The 24,512-nt window shown below is 31.8% G+C and overlaps 1 protein-coding gene across 1 annotated transcript; it reads right to left on the bottom strand.

Annotated features, from left to right (window-relative positions):
• Nucleotides 1–199: 199 nt before the first annotated feature.
• LOC111415429 (sushi, von Willebrand factor type A, EGF and pentraxin domain-containing protein 1-like) lies at nucleotides 200–24,493 on the bottom strand. Its single transcript, XM_023047128.2, has 16 exons — nucleotides 18,280–24,493; nucleotides 18,045–18,221; nucleotides 17,656–17,985; nucleotides 17,396–17,605; nucleotides 16,890–17,339; nucleotides 10,558–11,007; nucleotides 10,069–10,503; nucleotides 7,099–7,260; nucleotides 6,022–7,040; nucleotides 5,864–5,973; nucleotides 5,637–5,809; nucleotides 1,697–1,914; nucleotides 1,448–1,640; nucleotides 800–1,393; nucleotides 563–754; nucleotides 200–508 (listed from the first exon to the last, which is right to left on the bottom strand). Exons 1-16 carry the CDS (start codon nucleotides 19,040–19,042, stop codon nucleotides 345–347), a joined length of 5,640 nt encoding a protein of 1,879 aa, XP_022902896.1. The 5' UTR covers nucleotides 19,043–24,493; the 3' UTR covers nucleotides 200–344.
• Between the last annotated feature and the right edge of the window lie 19 nt (nucleotides 24,494–24,512).

Below are 24,512 nucleotides of genomic sequence, written 5' to 3'. Positions count from 1 at the left end.
TAACATAACCTACATTTAAATGTATGTGGTGAAATAATCTAAGTCGTACGTCCATATCTTGATTCATATCATATTTAAGCGATCTGTCACTGCCAGCTCTCGTGGTTTCTACTATATGTAGTTTGTAAATGTTGTTAGATTTCAAAAATGAATCGATTTCATTTTATGTTTTTAACAATTGTTTAATATAAACTAAATATTTTTACTCTAGCAAAATGTGTTTTATTAAAAATAACGTAATACTTATTAATACGGACCTAAATCATAAAATTTATGATAGGCGCCCGCTCGTGTTATAAAATCGGGCGCGCCCGCTCGAAGGTTAAATATTATAAAAATATATCTTAACAAGAATTATTTATATCTCCTATCCAACTTCCCGAACTACCACAAGTTAACTTATAGTTTTTATTATCACCGCAAAGTAAAGTTATCGTATCATCGAATAAATAGGACTCTCCTAAAATTTCGGTACTTTCCGCAACGTCTGGTTTACCACAAGAAATTTCTGTTAAAATAAAATAGATTAATACTTTTAATGAGATGTGAAATATTTTCTTACTGATGCATTTTGGTTTAATTCTTGTCCATTTTCCAGGGTCAATACATCTAACGATAGAGTTACCCAGCAATTTATAACCGGGTAAACACTCGAACGTGATGTTATCCCCAACTACGTAAAAGCTCTTCTCAAAAGCTTTCATTATTTTGCTATTTTTAATTTTTGGAGGATTAGGACACTTTTTTGCTGCAACTAATAAAAAATTAAAAACGATTCATTCGTAAATTTTTTACTTACTTTTACAAGTAACGTTAGGTTGACTCCAATACCCATCAATAATACACGTTGACGTTGAAACACCTTCCATTAAAAACCCATCATTACATTTATATTGAATAACATTTCCGGTGCCATTAAAAGCTTCTTCTTTACTTTTTTCTACAATAAACCCATTTTCAGGTGGAGCCGGAATATGGTCTAAAGGACATGGTAATTTTGGTTTGGTCGAAACGCATTCGGGAATTTCATTATCCCATTGGCCATTTTCATTGCATGTTAAATAATTTTCCCCGATTAATTTACTTCCATTTTCGCATAAAATTTCTATTGATGTTCCCATATCGAAACTATCAACGCCTTCGATGTATTCGTCACTATAATCGGAAAAAATCGTAATTTTTGAATTATTTGGAGTCTTAAAAGCTTTGCAACGTTTTCCTTCGCATTTTGGAGGTTCTGGAGACCATGTTCCGTTATCTGTACATTTCCTTATTGAGGAACCTATTAAGGAATAAGTTGGATTGCAAATATGTTTTATTTCGCTTTGATATGAATAACGCCTTCCTAAAATTCTTCCATGGCGTAAATATCCCGGATAACCACAATAAACAGCTAAATATTATATTTAATTAATAATTAATTAATATAATCAAAAAAAAATTTTACTTCTACAAAAAGGTTCGATTCGATCTTCCCATTCAGTAGCTTTATTACATTTTCTTCCATTTAAATACAATTCCTCATTTAAAGTGTATCCTTTGTTGCAGATGTAAAAAGCGGTGTTATTTTTGATTTCAATGTGGCCATTGTATAAGGGATTGGGCGGTTTGCATTGTTGGCAAAATGGTGATGACTCAATCTAAAAAATTAAATTCAAAACTCATTTTGACTCAATTTAAAATAAAGACGAAATACTTGGACGTGGCCGAAAACGAAATCTTTTAAAATTGGCCAAGAAATAACGTCACCAAACGGCTGGCCATTGCACGAATTCATAATCGATTTGATTTCTTTTATGTCTAAGATTCTACTCCACATATCAAATTCGGAGAGTTTTCCTAGAAATGCTTCGGATTGGCTGAATCTTCCTCCCATTATATCTTGTTCTTGACCAATCATCATTGTTCCATTTCCTGAAATAATAATAAGGTTTAGAAAAACAAAATGAATTTAAGAGAAGTCAGAGATTCAATGTGGAAGTGATTAGAGAGTTATTTCAGTTGTAAGTCTACACCAGTTCTAGAATTTCGATTTAAGACCAATTTTTTGTTGCTAAGAAAGATATCTTCTTGGAGTACATCCTAGATGATGAAAAAAATAAATTATAAACTATGCTATGTCCGAATCGAGGAAAATAACTCGAGAAATTCTGGGTTGGGTCCTACACTTTGATTTTAGCAGAATCCAATCTAACGGTGCTGAGTGCTCGAAGTGCAGAGGTAAGATGCCATTTTCTTGTATCCTGTTGGTAGAGTTCTGAACAGACAGTGGATAAATTCTACTCTACTTCTCGGAGGGATTCGGAAAGATGAAAGCCCAGGGCTTTTATTAGCAGTAACTAAACTTTTGCCAGCAATAGGTATACTTATGCAAGCAGTATTTAATCTTCCCTTAGCAGTATTTAGTCCATTAACAACAGCAACAAGTCTTCCAGTATCATTTAGTCTTCTGCCAGCAATATTTAGTGTTTTTCAAGCAGTATCTAGTATGTTATCAGAAGTATCTGGTCTTCCATTAGAGCAGTATTTAGTCATCTGCAAGCAGTATCTTGTCTTGTATTACAAGTGTTGTGTCTGGTCTTCCATTAGCAATACCTTGTCCTTTTCCAGAAGTAGGTAGTCTTCTGCAAGAAGTGTCTAGACTTTCCTTATAATTAGAATCATTTGGGTTTAGCCACACGTCTCTAAAGATGGCTAAACCCAAATGATTCTAGTTCTAGGTATAGTGTTAGTTTTAGTTTTATACTTGCACTGTTACTATGTAGAACTAACTCTATACCTAGAACTAGAATCATTTGGGTTTAGCCACACGTCTCTAAAGACGGCTAAACCCGAATGATTCTAGTTCTAGGTATAGTGTTAGTCCAGTTTTAGTTCAATGAAAAAGCCTAGGTCTTCTATAGCAGTACCTAGTCTTTTGCCAGCAACCTAGCCTTCTGCAAGCAGTGTCTAATCTTCCCTTAGCAGTATTTAGTCTATTACCAACAGCATCAAGTCTTTCAGTATCATATAGTTTTCTGCCAGCAGTATTTAGTGTTCTTCTAGCAGTATCCAGTATTTTATCAGAAGTATTTGGTCTTCCATTAGCAGTATTTAGTTATCTTCAGCAGTATCTACCTCTCTGTAAGTATTAAATAGTCCTGTATTACAAGTGTTGTGTCAGGTCTTTTTTCTGCCAGCAGTATTTAGTGTTCTTCTAGCAGTATCCAGTATTTTATCAGAAGTATTTGGTCTTCCATTAGCAGTATTTAGTTATCTTCAGCAGTATCTATCTCTCTGTAAGTATTAAATAGTCCTGTATTACAAGTGTTGTGTCAGGTCTTCCATTAGCAATATCTAGTCTTTTTCCAGAAGTATGTAGCCTTCCACAAGAAGGGTCTAGACTTTCCTTAGCAGTATTTAGTTTTCTACAAGCAGTATCTATCCTTTCCTCTTGGAATCTAGTCCATTAACAATAGTATCTCTAGTAGTCTTCCAGTGGCAGTATTCAGTGTTGTGTAAGCACTATTTAGTATTTTATAAGAAGTATCTAGTCTTTCGTTAGCGGAATTTAATCATCTGCAAGCAATATTTAACTTTCTGCACGTATTAAATAGTCTTGTATTGTAAGTATTATGACTGATTTTTCATTATCAGTATACAGTCTTCTATCACCAGTATTTTGCACTCTGTAAGCAGTATTTTGGTCTATTGCAGCAGTCTTTTACAAGTAATACCTAATCTTCGGCAAGCAATATTTACTCATTTACAATCAGTATCTAACCTTCTGTATGTATTAAGTTGTCTTATACAGGTGTCCCGAAATGACGTGTACAACGCAAGACCTTGACCAAAAATATGATGGTTTAACTAAACTTATCTATATACAAAATTGCTTAGTTTAGCTGCTAGAGGACTAAAAATAGGAATACCGCTGTCAGGTTTAAGTGACAAACTGTTTTTGTTTTTAAAATTAATTATACCTAGCCAACTATTAAAAAAAAAAACGTTATTAGTGTTACCTTATAGCACTCATTCGCGCTTGTGGAGATTTAGAAAATATTTTTTTGTGGCTAAACCATTCACCCAACTGAAATTTTGTAAGAGAGAAAATAGTTTTTAAATTAAAGTAACTACTCAGAAAAAAAAAGAATGATAGTGTTTGTAAAGGGGGTTAAAAAAATATGAATGCATAATTTATTGTGACAAAGTTTTTAAGCAACCTATAATTTTCGAAATTAGAGTTTATTCCACAAATAGCTGTAGTCTATTGATACAAATGCAAGACCAAAAAATGAATAAAATCCATTGAGGTTCTCTAGGGGCTAAACTAAGCAATTTTGTGTATTGATAAGTTGAGTTAAATCATCATATTTTTGGTCATGGTACTTGTGGTCTTGCGTTGTACTGTGTAGTGTTGTGTCTGATTTTCCATTATGAGTACCTAGTCTTTCTCCAGAAGTAGGTAGCCTTCTGCAAGAAGAGTCTAGACTTCCCTTAGCAGTATTTAGTTTTCTGCAAGCAGTTTCTATCCTTTCCTATTGGAATCTAGTCTATTACCAACAGTATCTAGTCTTCCAGTAGTATATAGTGTTTTGTAAGAAGTATCTAGTATTTTATAAGACACATCTAGTATTCCATTAGCGGAATATAATGATCTACAAGCAATATTTAACTTTCTGCATGTATTAAATAAGCTTGTATTACAAGTGTTGTGACTGATTTTCCATTATTAGTATCTAATCTTCTTCCACCAGTATTTTGCACTCTGCAAGCAGTATCTTGTTCTATTGCAGCAGTATATAGTCTTCTACAAGCAATACCTAATCTTCTGCAAGCAATATTTACTCATTTATAACTAGTATTTAACCGTTTGTATGTATTAAGTAGTCGTGTATTACAAGTGTTGTGTCTGGTCTTCCATTATCACTACCTCTACCTTCTCCAGCAGTAAGTAGCCTTCTGCAACAAGTGCCAACACTTCGCTTAGGAGTATCTAGTTTCCTGCAAGCAGTATCTAGTATTTTATAAGAGGTATCTAGTCTTTCATTTGCAGAATTTAATCATCTAGAAGCCATATTTAACTTTCTGCATGTATTAAATAGTCTTGTATTGTAAGTATTATGACTGATTTTTCATTATCAGTATTTAGTCTTCTTCCACCTGTATTTGCACTCTGCAAGCAGTATTTTCTTCTATTGCAGCAGTATCTAGTCTTCTACAAACAATATTTACCCAGTATAAAACATTCGGTATGTATTAAGTTGTCTTGTATTAGTCGTTTTCCAGCTGTAGGAAGCCTTTTGCAAGCAGTATCTAGTCTTCCCTTAGTAGTATTTACTTCTCTGCCAATATTATCTAAACTTCTGCCAACATAATCTCACTCATGCTAGCAGTATCCAGTCTTCTGCAAGCACTATCAGTCTTCTATAACCAGTAAAATTTATCCAGTAGAAATTTCCTTACGAATCGGGCAGCTAAACCCGACCCAACCCAACTAGGATCAATTTAACAGTCACTGATAACCTGAATCGTCTTATTACTACTGCGGCTGCAAATAAGCTAATGACCAGAACTCTATTATTTGGAGACTATCTTTTTGAAAGGCAAATCTTGTATTAGAGTATTCAAGGATTGATTTAGGCATTTTATTTTACCTCCTAAATATTCTCCTTTAGCAAATTCATTTCCTTTTTGAGCAATTTTACCATCGACATAAACCTGATAAGTTCCCGTTAATCCAGACCATGTAAAGCAGAAATAGTGCCAAAATCCATCATTTAGTTTTATATCGCTAATAATCGTTTTATTGTTGATATAAAAAACAAGCCTGCAAAAAAATTATTTCTTTATTATTAATTAAAACAAATTAATACATTTTTACCCCGCATAATCAGTGATTGTAAAAGCATTATCATGTTCTCTTGTGGCGTAAGATAAAACAGTTCCATAATTGAAGTTATCTAAAGTGTGAATCCAAGAACAAACTGAAATCTAATAAAAAAAAAATTAATTAATGACTTAATTAATTAATTGACTTACTTCATTTAGACTGTCTTTGAATCCACCTAATCGTACTGAATCTGTAACTCCGGCTCTATTAAAACTTAAAATGTATCTCTCCTTAGCTTCAAAATCGCAAAATTCGCCATAAAAATCATTTTGGCACTCACAAATGTAAGATTTTCCGATAACTCTACATTTTCCATTATTTTTGCATTTATTTCTAAAACACGGATCGACCCTTTCCGTACAATTTATTCCGGTAAAACCATCGTAACATTGACAAACATAACTTTTTCTTGTTGCATTTGATGCATAAATGTTTTCGCAAATTGATTGTTTTGGGCAAGGTTGAAAATCGCATGGAAGATAAGAACATCGTCTCCCAATAAAACCGGGTTGACAAATACATCTAACTGAATTTCCTTCGTTGATGCAAGTCGAGTTATTTTCGCAAATTTTAAAACTATTGGTGCAATAATCAGATATTTTTTGGTTACATAATTTTCCTGTGAATCTATCTTTGCATACGCAAATCTCATCCTGATCATCATGCAAACACGTCCCGCCGTTTTCGCATTTTAATGTGCATTTTTCTTCGGGAATTTCACAATTTTGACCTGAAAATCCTTCGGGGCATGAACAAAAGTATTCTAAACCATCAGATTTTAATTTGCAAATTCCACCATGAAGACATGGTGAATACGAACATGTATTAATTTTAGTTTCGCAATGCGACCCGATAAATAAATGATTACATTCGCAGGAGTAATAAAAGTTATCTTGAACGATACATTTTCCTTGATTACATATTGTAAGATTCGTGCATATTAAGTCAACGGATGGAACGCAATCATAAATCGATTTACTTCCAACAGAATTAGTCGTGTAACCAAGAGGGCATTTTAAACATTCGTGTTGACCGTAATTTGATTGATAAGTTCCGAGAGGGCAAGATTTGCAATAAGGGGGAAGGGTTACTCTTGTTATTGTTATATTTGGGTAATTTCTCGGTCGAATTGTTCTTTTACGGCCAATTTTTCCTGGTGGGCATTTTTCTATGGAAGAAAAAGATTTATTTTGAGAATAATAATGATAAATTTTTTTATAACAAACCAATACAAGCTGTTATTGATTTTGAATGCAATTTTTTTGTTGATTTGTTTTCAGGGCATGAAAAACATTGGGTTTGTGCTTCCTTATCGTTGTATGATCCCAAATCACAACTTTGGCAACTTTGAGACGTTTTATTATGAAATGTTCCAAGGGGACATCGTACTTAAAAAAAAACATTTTTAATTATTTTTGGAGATATGTCTATGTGACACTTCTTAAACGTCAATTTTGATTTATAATGTCATAATAAACGTCATTTTTAATATTAAATGTATTATATTTAATATAATAATAATATACAGTGCGTCTTAAGACTACGGATAACTACTGGATAACTTTTACAGGCAATAAAAGACTGCGCGTTTGCAGATTACTGGATACTGTTAGCAGAAGTGAGATAGTGTTGGCAGAAGTTTAGATAGTGTTGGCAGAGAACTAGATACTACTAAAGGAAGACTAGATACTGCTTGCAGAAGGCTACCTATAGCTGGAAAAGGACTAAGTACTGATAATGGAACACCATTATCGACACAACACTTGTAATACAAGACAACTTAATACATACAGAAGGTTAGATACTGGTAAATATTGCTTGCAGAAGATTAGGTATTACTGGTAGAAGACTAGATACCGATAATGAAAAATAAGTCATAATACTTACAATATAAGACTATTTAGTACATGCAGAAAGTTAAATATTGCGTGACCATGGCAGACATCAGTTGTTTTCGTTATCTCTTGTTAAAAAGCGACCAGTGAAAATATCGATGAAATTACTGATTTTGGGCTACAGTAATGTCGAAATGTGGAAATAATTCCTACTGACGGTATATATTTTTAGAACTATGTATCAAATGGGTGTCAAATAGAAGAGCTCCTAAAAGAGGAAGAGTTGATAAGCAGCAACAATACGTCTGCTGCCTATGTGACTTGGTGAGCAAATCTGAACGTTGTAAGGTGACATCCAGCAGTTAGCGATCTGTTTTCAAGGACATGTGGCCAGTTGCAGAATGTTTGGGAGCAACTTCGAAGATGACATTCCAAACTATCACCAGCGGTGTCAAGCTGATCGTCGATTCACAAGGTAGACATGGGTCAATTAAGGTTCAAATTATTAGCCACATTTGTGAAATCGACGACGTTGTGAAATGGGGATGGTGGGGATATTGATAATGTGACGCACTCTATGACAAATGTTACTACAAAATTTAGAGTCGTGACATTATCGGCTAACTTAGATGGAATGTATGAGTTAAGGGCTAACGACATCATTAAACAGAGTGAAGAGTTCCAGAAGAGAGATAGCTGATGGGCGTTTTTTTCCATCTCACTTGGAACTGAGCATCAACAAATATGGTAGATACTGTTGGTAATGCAATAGATTCCAACATAACAGGATAAATACTGCTTGCAGAAAACTAAATACTGCTAAGGAAAGTCTAGATCCTTGTTACGGAGGGCTATCTACGTCAGGAGAAAGGCTAGGTATTGCTAATGGAAGACCAGACACAATACTTGTAATACAAGACAATTTAATACATACAGAAGGTTAGATACTGGTTGTAAATATTGTTTGTAGGAGACTAGATATTGCTATAATAGAACAAGATACTGCTTGCAGCGCGCAAAATACTAGTGGAAGCAGATTACATACTGATAATTGAAAATCAGTCACAACACTTGTAATACAAGACTATTTAATACATGTAGAAAGTTAAATATTGCTTGTAGATGATTAAATTCCGCAAATGGAAGACTAGATACTTCATATAAAATATTAAATACTGCTTGCACAACACTAAATACTGCTACTGGAAGACTAGATACTGTTAGTAATGGACTAGATTCCAACAGGAAAGGATAGATACTGCTTGCAGAAAACTAAATAATGCTAAGGGAAGTCTAGACCTTTCTTGTAGAAGGCTACCTACTTCTGGAAAAAGACTAGGTATTGCTAATGGAAGACCAGACACAACACATGTAATACAAGACAATACATACAGAAAGTTAGATACTGGTTGTAAATGACTAAATATTGCTTGTAGAAGACTAGATATTGCTACAATAGAACAAGATACTGCTTGCGGGGCGCAAAATACTAGTGAAAGAAGATTAGGTACTGATAATTGAAAATCAATCACACACAGTTGTAATACAAGCTTATTTAATACATGCAGAATATGAAATATTGCTTGTAGATGATTAAATTCCGCAAATGGAAGACTAGATACTTCTTATAAAATACTAAATACTGCTTACACAACACTAAATACTGCTACTGGAAGACTAGATACTGTTAGTAATGGACTAGATTCCAACAGGAAAGGATAGATACTGCTTGCAGAAAACTATATACTGCTAAGGAAAGTCTAGACCTGTCTTGCAGAAGGCTACCTACTTCTGGAAAAAGACTAGGTATTGCTAATGGAAGACCAGACACAACACTTGTAATACAAGACAACTTAATACATACAGAAGGTTAGATACAGGTTGTAAATGACTAAATATTGCTTGTAGAAGACTAGATATTGCTTCAATAGAACAAGATACTGCTTGCGGGGCGCAAAATACTAGTGAAAGAAGATTAGGTACTGATAATTGAAAATCAATCACACACACTTGTAATACAAGCTTATTTAATACATGCAGAATATGAAATATTGCTTGTAGATGATTAAATTCCGCAAATGGAAGACTAGATACTTCTTATAAAATACTAAATATTGCTTGCACAACACTAAATACTGCTACTGGAAGACTATATACTGTTAGTAATGGACTAGATTCCAACAGGAAAGGATAGATACTGCTTGCAGAAAACTAAATACTGCTAAGGAAAGTCTAAACCCTTCTAAAGTCTAAACGCAAATAATTCTAGTTCTAGGTATAGTCCTAGTTCTCGGGGAATACCCCGAGTTTATCTATAAACATAGAATAGAGCAACTTGTTTTACTATATTTAATTTCTTACCACATTTTTGTTTTCTTACAACACACCCATCGGGACAAATAATAGTTCCAGCTTCAAATCTAATAGCAATAACAGGATTACCATTCAACGATTCAATATTTTTTAAATCATCTCGAATCCTTTTTAATTTCTTCCTTTTATTGGGTTTATTTTTCGCGTTTAATCGCAATTTGACTTTAATCCTTTTCGGCTTCTTTCTTTTTTGGGTCTCTTGAGTTTGCCTTTTAATTTTTTCCGAAACCTCTTCGCATTCAGATTCGGTTTTAACGAAACAATCGATGTCGTTACAAGCTTCTTTAAGGGATTTTTCTAAATCGACGGCAACGTTTTTATTTAATTCGCTTAATTTTTTGTTATCCGAACAAATTGCTTCGATTTCTTTCGATTCGATATGAATTGTTACGTTATCAATTAATTCCAATGGAATTTCGGTTACTAAAAAGATTTTTTTTTATTAATTAATTAATTTAATTAATTTTTTTAATTTACTCGTGCATTCAGGAAAAATCTTATTTTCCATCCACGGTGGGTTATCTTCGTTGCAAACGTATTGAACATCCCCGTAATCGATACTTTCGCTTTGTAATGGTATTGGTAAAGCATATCCTTCTTGGCAAGTGATAACGCATTGCATTTTATTATCGCCAGTTGTACAACTTGATTGTCCAAACAATGGATTTGGAAGGGGGTCGCATACTGCCACTTCAACGGTGATGTTTAAAACGCATGTATTTGTGTTATTCGATAAATCGATCGCTTTGTAAATTACCGAAGTTGTTCCAACTTTGAAGAAACCAAAATCATGGGATTTCTCGACTCGAACATTTCTTGAGTTGTCGAAAATGTTTGGTTCATCCCAAGTTATGTTTGCACCGGATTTATCGAATGTTAAATAAGGTGGTGGATCTGAACATAATTCTATGGTGGGTTTTTCATTATCTAAAATAATTAATAAAAAATTATTATAATAAGTATTAATTATATTTGCTATATGTTATCAATAATGTTATATATGTCAATAATTAATAAACTTTTGCCATACAGTTTTTAACATGACATATGCTACATTTGGAATGAGATCTAGATTGTGGAATGAGTGTGATTCTATATTAGAAAGACCAATATCACGTGGTATAGAATATTTGGTTTTCCTACGTATTTGTGATTGTCGAAGTAGATCACTCTTTTTTTGCCCCATTCCTTTTTGGTCAGAGATAACACAACTTTTTCTCCCAACCCATAGTCCTTCCATTCTTCATTCGTAGCTCCATTTCTCCCTTGTCACACATCGACTCGCAAAATATAACCTTTGTGGCCAGCAAGTGCCCATACCTTATAACCCCTTTTGATGGGTTTCATGGGGTTGTATTGTTTGATCAATAATCGACCTTTGAATGCTATCATTGACTCATCTACGGACGTACCGAAATATAACGTCTCAAAGATTTCGTTTATCTATTAGTAAGAGTCAAATTGTGATTTTTGTTGCAATGCAAATTTGATAAAATCATATCAAATCTATCCCAGGACATAGAATTCCTAGATCATTGCTAGATGATCAGTAACACTTCCAAGAAAGTATCTTATGATAGTCCATGAACTGATTTATACCAATAAAAAACTTTTCTTTTGTAAGGTTAAGAATTCTGTTCCTTTGGATAATTTGACTGGTAAGGTATAGTTTCAGCAACAGGCCTAAGGGATGTTAAGAAAACAGCTACTGCTAAATTACAGTGTGAAAAATGTTCGTGAACAGGATCTTCTTCTAAATTGTATTCAACTAATTCAAAACTAAAATCTCTTTTTCGCCATTTTCTATCTTTGTCTTCTTTAGTTGGTGCTTCATTTGCCGTCTCTTCTAACAAATTATTTTCAATGGCTCCCGTCTGATAAGTTACATCGATAACATTCGTAATCTGTAGAAATTGAAAACTTATAGAACATGATGCAAAATCGTTATTAAGGCAGATGCAAAACTCCAAGTTTGGAATTTACAAATAATTTAATAAATATAAATCGTAAACTTGATTGACAAGGGGACCACCAGACGTGTGACCCTCCGATTTTGAAAAAATTTGGTGTAAGGGTAGGAAATTATATTTAAACCTTATTGGTGAAGTACTATTATTAGACGCCTAGTCATTTTGGAGAAAATAAATTTTAAAAATTTTGAAATTTTAAGTTTCGTGAAGTGCGTCTAGTCAACCCTATTGGTTTTACGCTCGTGGCAACAGGTCCGGCAGCTGAGCTAGTTAAGGCGCTAGTTACAGACTGGATGCCCCGAGTTCGCGCCTCGGTAACGGCGTTTTTTTTTTTTTTAATTATAAATTTATTTTTACGTTAAGTCGTAATATGGTAAAGTACTGTGAGGTAATATAACACAAAAAACCTTTTTTCTACACCCACATGTATATGTATATGTTCTGTTTTCTGCACAATTGACATAACAAATTACTTTTGAGAAATACTACGAAAAACACGCATTCTTTGTGTAAATACCAAGAGTAAACATATAAGAGTTAAGGAAAGTACAGAAATATATATATATATATATATATATATATATATTCAAGAACCCTTCTACCATTTAATGGTATAGGGCATCACAAATTTATAAAAAAGACATTTTATTTATACTCACATCAATGTGGCAGGTAAGCAATTGTTAGGGTGATATATATCATAAAAACATTGAAAACATAAATTTTCGTAGCACACTGCGCACCTTAATAGAGTAGGGTTTTTACAAGAGCACGGTTTTTTTAGAACATTAGAATTAAAGCATACTTCATTCACATTTAAAAAGACCTCTCTATCATCAGTTAGTTTTGATGCAAACCAAGCATATCTTAACATATTGTTAAAAACAGATGCTGACAACTGATGATGTACAAGAGAGTGAATTTTTATACAATCTTCTCTCCCCGAAATTTGATTCCTGGGGAGGCCAAACAAATCCATCCTTATATGATGACATTTTTAAGGACGATAATCACCATTCAATTTGTACGTTAAAAGTGATTCCTGCAAGATGTACTCCCCTCTGCCAACCTTGTGATGTTTATTTTTATAGACAAGTTAAGAACTTCATCAAACGGCTTCAAAATTGTTCCGCTTTGATAGAAAAAAAGCGAGAAATTTCGGGGAGAGAAGATTGTATAAAAATTCACTCTCTTGTACATCATCAGTTGTCAGCATCTGTTTTTAACAATATGTTAAGGTATGCTTGGTTTGCATCAAAACTAACTGATGATAGAGAGGTCTTTTTATATGTGAATGAAGTGTGCTTTAATTCTAATGTTCTAAAAAAACCGTGCTCTTGTAAAAACCCTACTCTATTAAGGTGCGCAGTGTGCTACGAAAATTTATGTTTTCAATGTTTTTATGATATATATCACCCTAACAATTGCTTACCTGCCACATTGATGTGAGTATAAATAAAATGTCTTTTTTATAAATTTGTGATGCCCTATACCATTAAATGGTAGAAGGGTTCTTGAATATATATATATATATATATATATATATATATTTCTGTACTTTCCTTAACTCTTATATGTTTACTCTTGGTATTTACACAAAGAATGCGTGTTTTTCGTAGTATTTCTCAAAAGTAATTTGTTATGTCAATTGTGCAGAAAACAGAACATATACATATACATGTGGGTGTAGAAAAAAGGTTTTTTGTGTTATATTACCTCACAGTACTTTACCATATTACGACTTAACGTAAAAATAAATTTATAATTAAAAAAAAAAAAAACGCCGTTACCGAGGCGCGAACTCGGGGCATCGAGTCTGTAACTAGCGCCTTAACTAGCTCAGCTGCCGGACCTGTTGCCACGAGCGTAAAACCAATAGGGTTGACTAGACGCACTTCACGAAACTTAAAATTTCAAAATTTTTAAAATTTATTTTCTCCAAAATGCCTAGGCGTCTAATAATAGTACTTCACCAATAAGGTTTAAATATAATTTCCTACCCTTACACCAAATTTTTTCAAAATCGGAGGGTCACACGTCTGGTGGTCCCCTTGTGAGTCAGAAAACTGAAAATCTTTCTTCTTTATCCAATCTCCGATTTGTACTTATTACCATGCTATTTTCACATATTTTCTTCTCTGCGCAGTAGTTTTCTTGTTTTTACAAGTTCCTCCCTATACCTGATTCATTGTCAAAGATTCTTTTTCATCTTTCCAGCTTCTATTAGGCCCCTTTCTTCTATTACCAGCATTTTTGTAACATTCCCTTTTCTAATTTAATCACTTTCTTTAAGTTTCAATGTCAATTTTCCTTTTTGTGTTTCGTCCTTTTTGACCAGTCTTCCTCTTCTCCATCTAGACCCTTCCAGTAGTTTCCAGTCTTTTATTCCCCTGAACAATACCTTTTTTGCCTTTACACTCTTAACGAATAAAATTTTAAATGTTTATATTTGGAATAACCTAACCTCAAACGTTCCTTAAACTTATAGAACAAGAGGTGAAATTGTTATTAAGGTGGAATAATCAAGGCAGATGTAAAATTCCAAGTTTGGAATTTATAAATTATTTAGTAAATATAAATCGTAAACTTGATTGAATCAGAAAACTGAAAATCTGATATCACATCATCAAAGGATTTCTACTAGAAGTCTTTTTAGTTCGTTTTAGAGTCTTGTTTCAATTTTCCTCTTAATCCTTTCTTCTTTATCCAATCTCCGATTTGTATTTACTCAGTCCCTTTCTTCTATTACCATGCTATTTCCACACATTTTCTTCTCTGCACAGTAGTTTTCTTGCTTTTACAGGTTCCTCCCAATACCTGACTCATTGTCAATGATTCTTTTTCATCTTTCCAGCATCTATTTGGCCTCTTTCTTCTATTACCAGCATATTTGTAACATTCCCTTTTCTCGTTTAATCACTTTCTTTAAGGTTCAATGTCGATCTTCCTTCTTGTGTTTCCTTCTTTTTGACCAGTCTTCCTCTTCTCCATCTAGACCCTTCCAGTACTTTCCAATCTCTAGTTCCTTTGAGAGACTCGTTTCAATTTCCTTCCTCCATGCCGAATCTTGTGCTTATTGTTACAATCTCTGTTTAGTTTCTTTCTGCTACTACCAGTATCTTTCTAGCTTTCTCCTTTTTAATCTAATTCCTTCTTCTTTGTGTAGTCTCCAATTTATATATATTCAGCCCCTTTTTTCTATTACCATGCTATTTCCACACATTTTCTTTTCTGCGCAGTAGTTGTCTTGCTTCTACAGGTTCCTCTCAATACCCGATTAATTGTCAAAGTTTCTTTTTCATCTTTCCAGCTTCTATTTGCCCTCTTTCTTCTATTACCAGCATATTTGTAACATTCCCTTTTTTCGTTTAATCACTTTCTTTAAGTTTCAATGTCGATCTTCCTTCTTGTGTTTCCTTCTTTTTGACCAGTCTTCCTCTTCTCCATCTAGACCCTTCCAGTACTTTCCAATCTCTAGTTCCTTTGAGAGACTCGTTTCAATTTCCTTCCTCCATGCCGAATCTTGTGCTTATTGTTACAATCTCTGTTTAGTTTCTTTCTGCTACTACCAGTATCTTTCTAGCTTTCTTCCAATACAATATATTTTTTTAGGTTTCAATGTCAATCTTCCTTCTTGTCTTTTCTTCGTTTTGACCAGTCTTCCTCTTCTCCATCTAGACCCTTCCAGTACTTCCCAGTCTTCCACTCCGCTGAACAATACCTTTTTTTTATTTCTTAATACTAATTAATATTTTCTTCGCCACACTTTCTACATCCATACGATTAAATAAGTAACTACAGGTGTCTCAGCGAGACCGGTCATTAGACGTTTCTGGGGTTCTGGCGAAAATAAAAATTTGAGAATTCAGACTTAAGTATTACCAATTACGATCTCTTCGACTAAAATATTTTCATATTTCTTGCACTTCCGGTTATACCGGAAATCGCCACCTACTTTATTTTTTTAAATGGAACACCCTGTATATTTTTGCATATTTGGATTTGTCTGTTTTCAAGGTTTATAAATAACTTTACTTTTTGCAATTCAGCAGACATTTGTTCAAAAAATCAGAGAACACTCGATTTTCGGGATATCAATTTAGGATTCAAAACATGCTTAAGCAACATGATGGAGTATGTTTTGGTGCCGAGAACGGCTACCTAGAACGTTCGGTCACTTTACTATAGCACGTTAACTTTTCAAAATTTGGAAGTACCATAACTTTATTTTTTTAAATGGCACCCCCCATATTTTATTACTTAGTCGTCTTCGGCGTCTCATTCTACATCTTTTATATCCGATATGTCCCATACCTAACATTAATAGTTTGGGAGATAATTAGGGTTTTTTGAAAAATGCACACATATTATGGATATTTAGCCTAGTGTGCCATGAAATCTAAATTCTAAATTGATCTAAATTGATATCTCAAAAATCGAGTGTTCTATGATTTTTTGAAAAAATGTCCGTTGGAGCAGATTTTTCTAGAAAAAATCGAATAACTCGAGAACGGCCGAATAAAATTACAAAAAGTAAACTTATTTATCAACCTTCAAAACAGTAAAATCCAAATATGTAAAAATATACAGGGTTTTCCATTAAAAAAAAAAAAAAGTAGGTGGCGCCTTCCGGTATAACCGGAAGTGCTAGAAATCTGAAAATATTTTAGACGAAGAGAACGTAATTGATAATACTTATGTCTGAATTCTCAAATTTTTATTTTGGCCAGAACCCCAGAAACGTCTAATGACCGGTCTCGCTGAGACAACCCTGTATATCAATTCTTATCTGAGCTAATTATTCTAATTATTATTAGATTAGATTTATTATTAACTTACCAATTATTTCCACATTAAAGCTACATTTAGCAACGTTTCTTTGAAAATCTTGCGCATAATACGTAACAATAGTTGTACCAAGTTTAAATTTAAAATTGGTTACGTTAGAAATGGAGGGTTTCGTCCAAATCGTTACGTTTAAACCTGAATTATCGGTCACATTGAGGAGTTTCCAATGAGCGTTTCCATAATTTTTCCCGGGTAAAGTAAAATTTTTTATATTTTCTGGGCAAATTAAAACCGGCTTTGTAACATCTTTACATTTATTATCTTTTTTGTTATTCCAATTTCCGTGGAATCCATTACAAATTTTCTCTTTCGGCCCGATTAATTCGAAACCATCCTCGCAAGAAATCGAACAATGTTTTCCGAAATTTTGTTTTCCAATTTGACAAGAACTTGGTTCGATTTTCCCGAAAGGAATTTTTGGTAACTTATTACATTTCACCACTGAAACGATTTTTGTTTAATAATAAAGTTTTTAAATAAATTTGAGATATTATCACATTTGCACGATGTTTTTAAACCATCCCAATGAGCTAACGGTAGGCAAGTTCTTTGTTTGGAGCCTAATAATGTTCTTCCTTGGTCGCAGGAAAACGAACAAACCGTATCAACGGGGAGTTTTGGTTCGTTTGTGTAAGTTGTTTCTAATTCTTGGTGTTTACATGTCATGTTGCCGTGAAGAGGGGTTTGTAAAGCCTCACAAGTTTTTACTAAAAATAAACGTTGATGATAAATTAAATTATATTAATTTAATTTTTACCTAAACATGATGGTTCTTGTCCACTCCATGTAGCATTCGCTTGACACAATCTTATGCTGGTTCCTTCGAGGATATAACCAATTTCACAACGGATTCCACAAGCGCTGTTTAAAACGTTAGCGCATTCTCGTTTTTTAACAAAATATCCATGCTCTGGTGCTGCTAATTTTTCACATTTTAAAACTTCGCATCTATTATCATTCGTTGGTTGAAATCCACTTTTACATTTACAACTTTCAATTCCGATCGAACCCAAATTGGCCGATTGATTTGGATCGGGACAAGGAAGACATAAATTCGGGCCGTTTGAAAATGTGTTAATTGGACAAGCTAATATGGAAATTAATTAATTAATCAATTTTCTTTTGTGCCAAAAACAAATTAATTACGTGAACAATCATTGTGTAATCCAGAACCGAAAAAACCTGGTTTACAAATACAACTGTAATGGCCAGTCGATGTTCCGCACGTACATAAAGCTTCTTCATCGCAACAGTTTCCCTCTTTGCATAAATTATCGCAAGGTTTCGATGTCCCCAATGGAATATATTCACCAGTTTGTAAATCTAAAACATTTTTTTTTAATAATAACGTTTTTTCTTTATTAATTAATAATTTTCTTACCAACATGTAAAGCTCTCCTGGCTAAGCTCTCAAATTGATTATAACTGTCTAAAAGATAACTGTAATATTCGCCGGGCGAAGAAGATAATTGATACAATTCTTGAAAATTTCCGTTTCTTATTCCAATGGTAAATATAGTAACATTATCTTTTTTTAAATCTTGCGCAACAGGAACGGGATCGCCCCCATTAGAAAACCCATCGGTGATAAGAAACAAAACCTTCTTACTCGAATTTCTAGAATGTTGAAAAATTTCTTTGGCAGTTTCAAAAGCTCCTAAAGTAAAAGTGTCCCCACCGGAATAAGTAATATTATCGATTTCTTTATTTAACAACAAACATTTATTATTTTCCATTTTTGGTTTTGAAATTTCATCAACACTCTTAACTATTTTATTTCTCGAACTATACGTGATCAAAGCAATTCTGGAATGATCGTAATCGATGGTGACATCACTCAGTAATTTCCGAACGAATTTTAATTCATTTTTAAAATTAATCTCCCCGATACTCGATGAGGCATCAATCAAAAAAATAAAATCCAATTGATTGTTTGACTTGATTTCGGTTATTTTCTCTTTAAAGATTCTCCCTAAAACTTCAACTTTTGATTTAAACGCGCCGTTATCGTCGGTTACACTCGCTTTTGGCTTTTTAATTCCAAAATTGAAAAATTCCCGGTGATCTTTTAACCTTAACACATCGTTTTCACCGAAAACTAATGAATACTGTACACAAAATAATCCGAAAAGGATTATTTGCATTTTTATTTATTATTTATTTCGCGGAAGATTTTGAATAGTTTGGGTACGCACTGAAATTTAAGTGCGTTTTGATGATCAACGGACATTGCGCGCTGTACGCAGGATGTGTTTTTATATGTTCTTGAGATAAATCGACATGTGTTGCTCATATGTTCATTATTAGAACAACGTTTGAGATAACTGACGATTTCAATTATATAATTTCTTGTTTTTGTTTTGATATAAAATGAATAATTAAAGAAATTTTAAACAGATATTTGATTTATATAAATTTAATTGCTTTCATTTTAGATTATTTTTCTTTAAAATAATATAATTACAGTTTTTAGTGTCACTAAAAACTGTATTTTATAATCTCTAGGGATTGCAATCAAGAAGGGTTTTTATAATCCTTCCATTCTCTATCCCTGTTAATCCTGCGGTTTTATGTGCTACATACATATGTAATTATACATAAAAAGTGTTTCTAACGTTACATTTTTTTACACGACTTCTCATAGTGTTTGAAGAAATATATTTAATTAAGATAATCGTAAAGAGAATTAAAAATACTTTAAAACGAATCCAAACTCGACGTATTTCGGTTAAAAACTTCCCGAGATATACCAAATTAACCTAAAAAACAATTGAATTTGTTTGAATACCTCCATCTCTCTTTAATTATTAATTTTTATCGCAAATAGGTCGTGTTTGGTATCAAATTAACGGGAATTTTACGCAGATTACGAATTTAGGATGATCGATTTTATAATTTTAAAAATTCTTTTAATTGACAAAAATTTCTCAAAATTATTTTTAATTAAGATAATCGTAAAGAGAATTAAAAATCCTTTAAAACGAATCCAAACTCGACGTATTTCGGTTAAAAACTTCCCGAGATACCCCGAATTAACCTAAAAAAACAATTGAATTTGTTTATATATCTGCATCTCTCTTTAATCATTAATTTATCGCAAATAGGTCATGTTTGGTATCAAATTAACGGGAATTTTACGCAGATTACGAATTTAGGATGATCGATTTAATTATTTTAAAAATTTTTTAATTGACAAAAATTTCTCAAAATTATTTTTAATTAAGGGAATTTAAAGAGAATTAAAAATCCTTTAAAACGAATCCAAACTCGACGTATTTCGGTTAAAAACTTCCCGAGATATCCCAAATTAACCTAAAAAACAATTGAATTTGTTTGAATATCTCCATCTGTCTTTAATTAGTAATTTTTATCGCAAATAGGTCGTGTTTGGTATCAAATTAACGGGAATTTTACGCAGATTACGAATTTATGATGATCGATTTAATAATTTTAAAAATTCTTTTAATTGACAAAAATTTTTCAAAATTATTTTTAATTAAGATAATCGTAAAGAGAATTAAAAATCCTTTAATTCGGATCCAAACTCGACGTATTTCGGTTAAAAACTTCCCGAGATATCCCAAATTAACCTAAAAAACAATTGAATTTGTTTCAATATTTTCATCTCTCTTTAATTATTAATTTTTATCGCAAATAGGTCGTGTTTGGTATCAAATTAACGGGAATTTTACGCAGATTACGAATTTAGGATGATCGATTTCATTATTTTAAAAATTTTTTAATTTACAAAAATTTCTCAAAATTATTTTTAATTAAGATAATCGTAAAGAGAATTAAAAATCCTTTAAAACGAATCCAAACTCGACGTATTTCGGTTAAAAACTTCCCGAGATATCCCAAATTAACCTAAAAAACAATTGAATTTGTTTGAATATCTCCATCTCTCTTTAATTATTAATTTTTATCGCAAATAGGTCGTGTTTGGTATCAAATTAACGGGAATTTTACGCAGATTACGAATTTAAGATGATCGATTTCATAATTTTAAAAATATTTTAATTAATAAAAATTCTCAAAATTATTTTTAATTGTGATAATCGTAAAGAGAATCAAAAATCCTTTAAAACGAATCCAAACTCGACGTATTTCGGTTAAAAACTTCCTGAGATATCCCAAATTAACCTAAAAAACAATTGAATTTGTTTGAATATCTCCATCTCTCTTTAATTATTAATTTTTATCGCAAATAAGTCGTGTTTGGTATCAAATTAACCGGAATTTTACGCAGATTACGAATTTAAGATGATCGATTTCATAATTTTAAAAATTCTTTTAATTGACAAAAATTTCTCAAAATTATTTTTAATTAAGATAATCGTAAAGAGAATTAAAAATCCTTTAAAACGAATCCAAACTCGACGTATTTCGGTTAAAAACTATCCGAGATATCCCGAATTAACCTAAAAAAACAATTGAATTTGTTTGAATATCTCCATCTCTCTCTAATTATTAATTTTACCGTAAATAGGTCGTGTTTGGTATCAAATTAACGGGAATTTTACGCAGATTACGAATTTAAGATGATCGATTTCATTATTTTAAAAATTTTTTAATTGACAAAAATTTCTCAAAATTATTTTTAATTAAGATAATCGTAAAGAGAATTAAAAATCCTTTAAAACGAATCCAAACTCGACGTATTTCGGTTAAAAACTTCCCGAGATATCCCGAATTAACCTAAAAAAACAATTGAATTTGTTTATATATCTGCATCTCTCTTTAATCATTAATTTATCGCAAATAGGTCATGTTTGGTATCAAATTAACGGGAATTTTACGCAGATTACGAATTTAGGATGATCGATTTCATTATTTTAAAAATTTTTTAATTGACAAAAATTTCTCAAAATTATTTTTAATTAAGATAATCGTAAAGAGAATTAAGAATCCTTTAAATCGCATCCAAACTCGACGTATTTCGGTTAAAAACTTCCCGAGATATCCCAAATTAACCTAAAAAACAATTGAATTTGTTTGAATATCTCCATCTCTCTTTAATTATTAATTTTTATCGCAAATAGGTCGTGTTTGGTATCAAATTAACGGGAATTTTACGCAGATTACGAATTTAAGATGATCGATTTCATAATTTTAAAAATATTTTAATTAATAAAAATTCTCAAAATTATTTTTAATTGTGATAATCGTAAAGAGAATCAAAAATCCTTTAAAACGAATCCAAACTCGACGTATTTCGGTTAAAAACTTCCTGAGATATCCCAAATTAACCTAAAAAACAATTGAATTTGTTTGAATATCTCCATCTCTCTTTAATTATTAATTTTTATCGCAAATAAGTCGTGTTTGGTATCAAATTAACCGGAATTTTACGCAGATTACGAATTTAAGATGATCGATTTCATAATTTTAAAAATTCTTTTAATTGACAAAAATTTCTCAAAATTATTTTTAATTAAGATAATCGTAAAGAGAATTAAAAATCCTTTAAAACGAATCCAAACTCGACGTATTTCGGTTAAAAACTATCCGAGATATCCCGAATTAACCTAAAAAAACAATTGAATTTGTTTGAATATCTCCATCTCTCTCTAATTATTAATTTTACCGTAAATAGGTCGTGTTTGGTATCAAATTAACGGGAATTTTACGCAGATTACGAATTTAAGATGATCGATTTCATTATTTTAAAAATTTTTTAATTGACAAAAATTTCTCAAAATTATTTTTAATTAAGATAATCGTAAAGAGAATTAAAAATCCTTTAAAACGAATCCAAACTCGACGTATTTCGGTTAAAAACTTCCCGAGATATCCCGAATTAACCTAAAAAACAATTGAATTTGTTTATATATCTGCATCTCTCTTTAATCATTAATTTATCGCAAATAGGTCATGTTTGGTATCAAATTAACGGGAATTTTACGCAGATTACGAATTTAGGATGATCGATTTAATAATTTTAAAAATTCTTTTAATTGACAAAAATTTTTCAAAATTATTTTTAATTAAGATAATCGTAAAGAGAATTAAAAATCCTTTAATTCGGATCCAAACTCGACGTATTTCGGTTAAAAACTTCCCGAGATATCCCAAATTAACCTAAAAAACAATTGAATTTGTTTGAATATCTCCATCTCTCTTTAATTATTAATTTTTATCGCAAATAGGTCGTGTTTGGTATCAAATTAACGGAAATTTGACGCAGATTACGAATTTAAGATGATCGATTTCATTATTTTAAAAATTTTTTAATTGACAAAAAATTCTCAAAATTATTTTTAATTAAGATAATCGTAAAGAGAATTAAAAATCCTTTAAATCGCATCCAAACTCGACGTATTTCGGTTAAAAACTTCCCGAGATATCCCAAATTAACCTAAAAAACAATTTAATTTGTTTGAATATCTCCATCTCTCTTTAATTATTAATTTTTATCGCAAATAGGTCGTGTTTGGTATCAAATTAACGGGAATTTTACGCAGATTACGAATTTAAGATGATCGATTTCATAATTTTAAAAATTCTTTTAATTGACAAAAATTTCTCAAAATTATTTTTAATTAAGATGATCGTAAAGAGAATTAAAAATCCTTTAAAACGAATCCAAACTCGACGTATTTCGGTTAAAAACTTCCCGAGATATCCCGAATTAACCTAAAAAACAATTGAATTTGTTTGAATATCTCCATCTCTCTTTAATTATTAATTTTTATCGCAAATAGGTCGTGTTTGGTATCAAATTAACGGGAATTTTACGCAGATTACGAATTTAAGATGATCGATTTCATAATTTTAAAAATTCTTTTAATTGACAAAAATTTCTCAAAATTATTTTTAATTAAGATGATCGTAAAGAGAATTAAAAATCCTTTAAAACGAATCCAAACTCGACGTATTTCGGTTAAAAACTTCCCGAGATATCCCGAATTAACCTAAAAAACAATTGAATTTGTTTGAATATCTCCATCTCTCTTTAATTATTAATTTTTATCGCAAATAGGTCGTGTTTGGTATCAAATTAACGGGAATTTTACGCAGATTACGAATTTAAGATGATCGTTTAAATTTAAGAACAAAATTAATTTCAAGTAAACCACTACATTTTAACATCACAATTTGATTGTTAAAGGCAAGTATCGTAAAGAAATGAATATGAAGGCATTAGTTGAGTAAGAAAAAAGTTTAGTAATTCTTTAAAAAAATCTTTGACGTCCATCGTTTTGCAACAAATTTTTGTGTTCGTTACTGATATACAATTATGTTAGAGAAACATTCCCGTTTTATCAGGGAATTTATATATTTTCTTATTATATTAAGAAATCCTGCATTTTTCGCCTAAAATCCGTGAAGAAATCACGAAATATTTGTACAAATAGATTAAAAATTAAATAATTTATTAATTAAAACGATCTTTTTATGATTGAAGTGAAATAAAATTACAGAGAAATATTAGAAAAAAAGGTAAAGTTGCGAAATGAACATTCCACGATACTATCACAAGTATGCAAAATTATCTATTTTGCAACGAAGGAACCCTGCGTTTGTATTGCGAAAGAAGAAAGCACCTCGAAGCATCTCGTTGTTATCGATAACGAAATGTTCAGGATGCCGTTTAAGTAGTATATAAAGTCT

Source organism: Onthophagus taurus, chromosome 11 (genome assembly GCF_036711975.1).
Source record: "Onthophagus taurus isolate NC chromosome 11, IU_Otau_3.0, whole genome shotgun sequence".
Classification (NCBI taxonomy): domain Eukaryota; kingdom Metazoa; phylum Arthropoda; class Insecta; order Coleoptera; family Scarabaeidae; genus Onthophagus; species Onthophagus taurus.
This window is presented reverse-complemented; position numbering and strand designations above follow the sequence as displayed.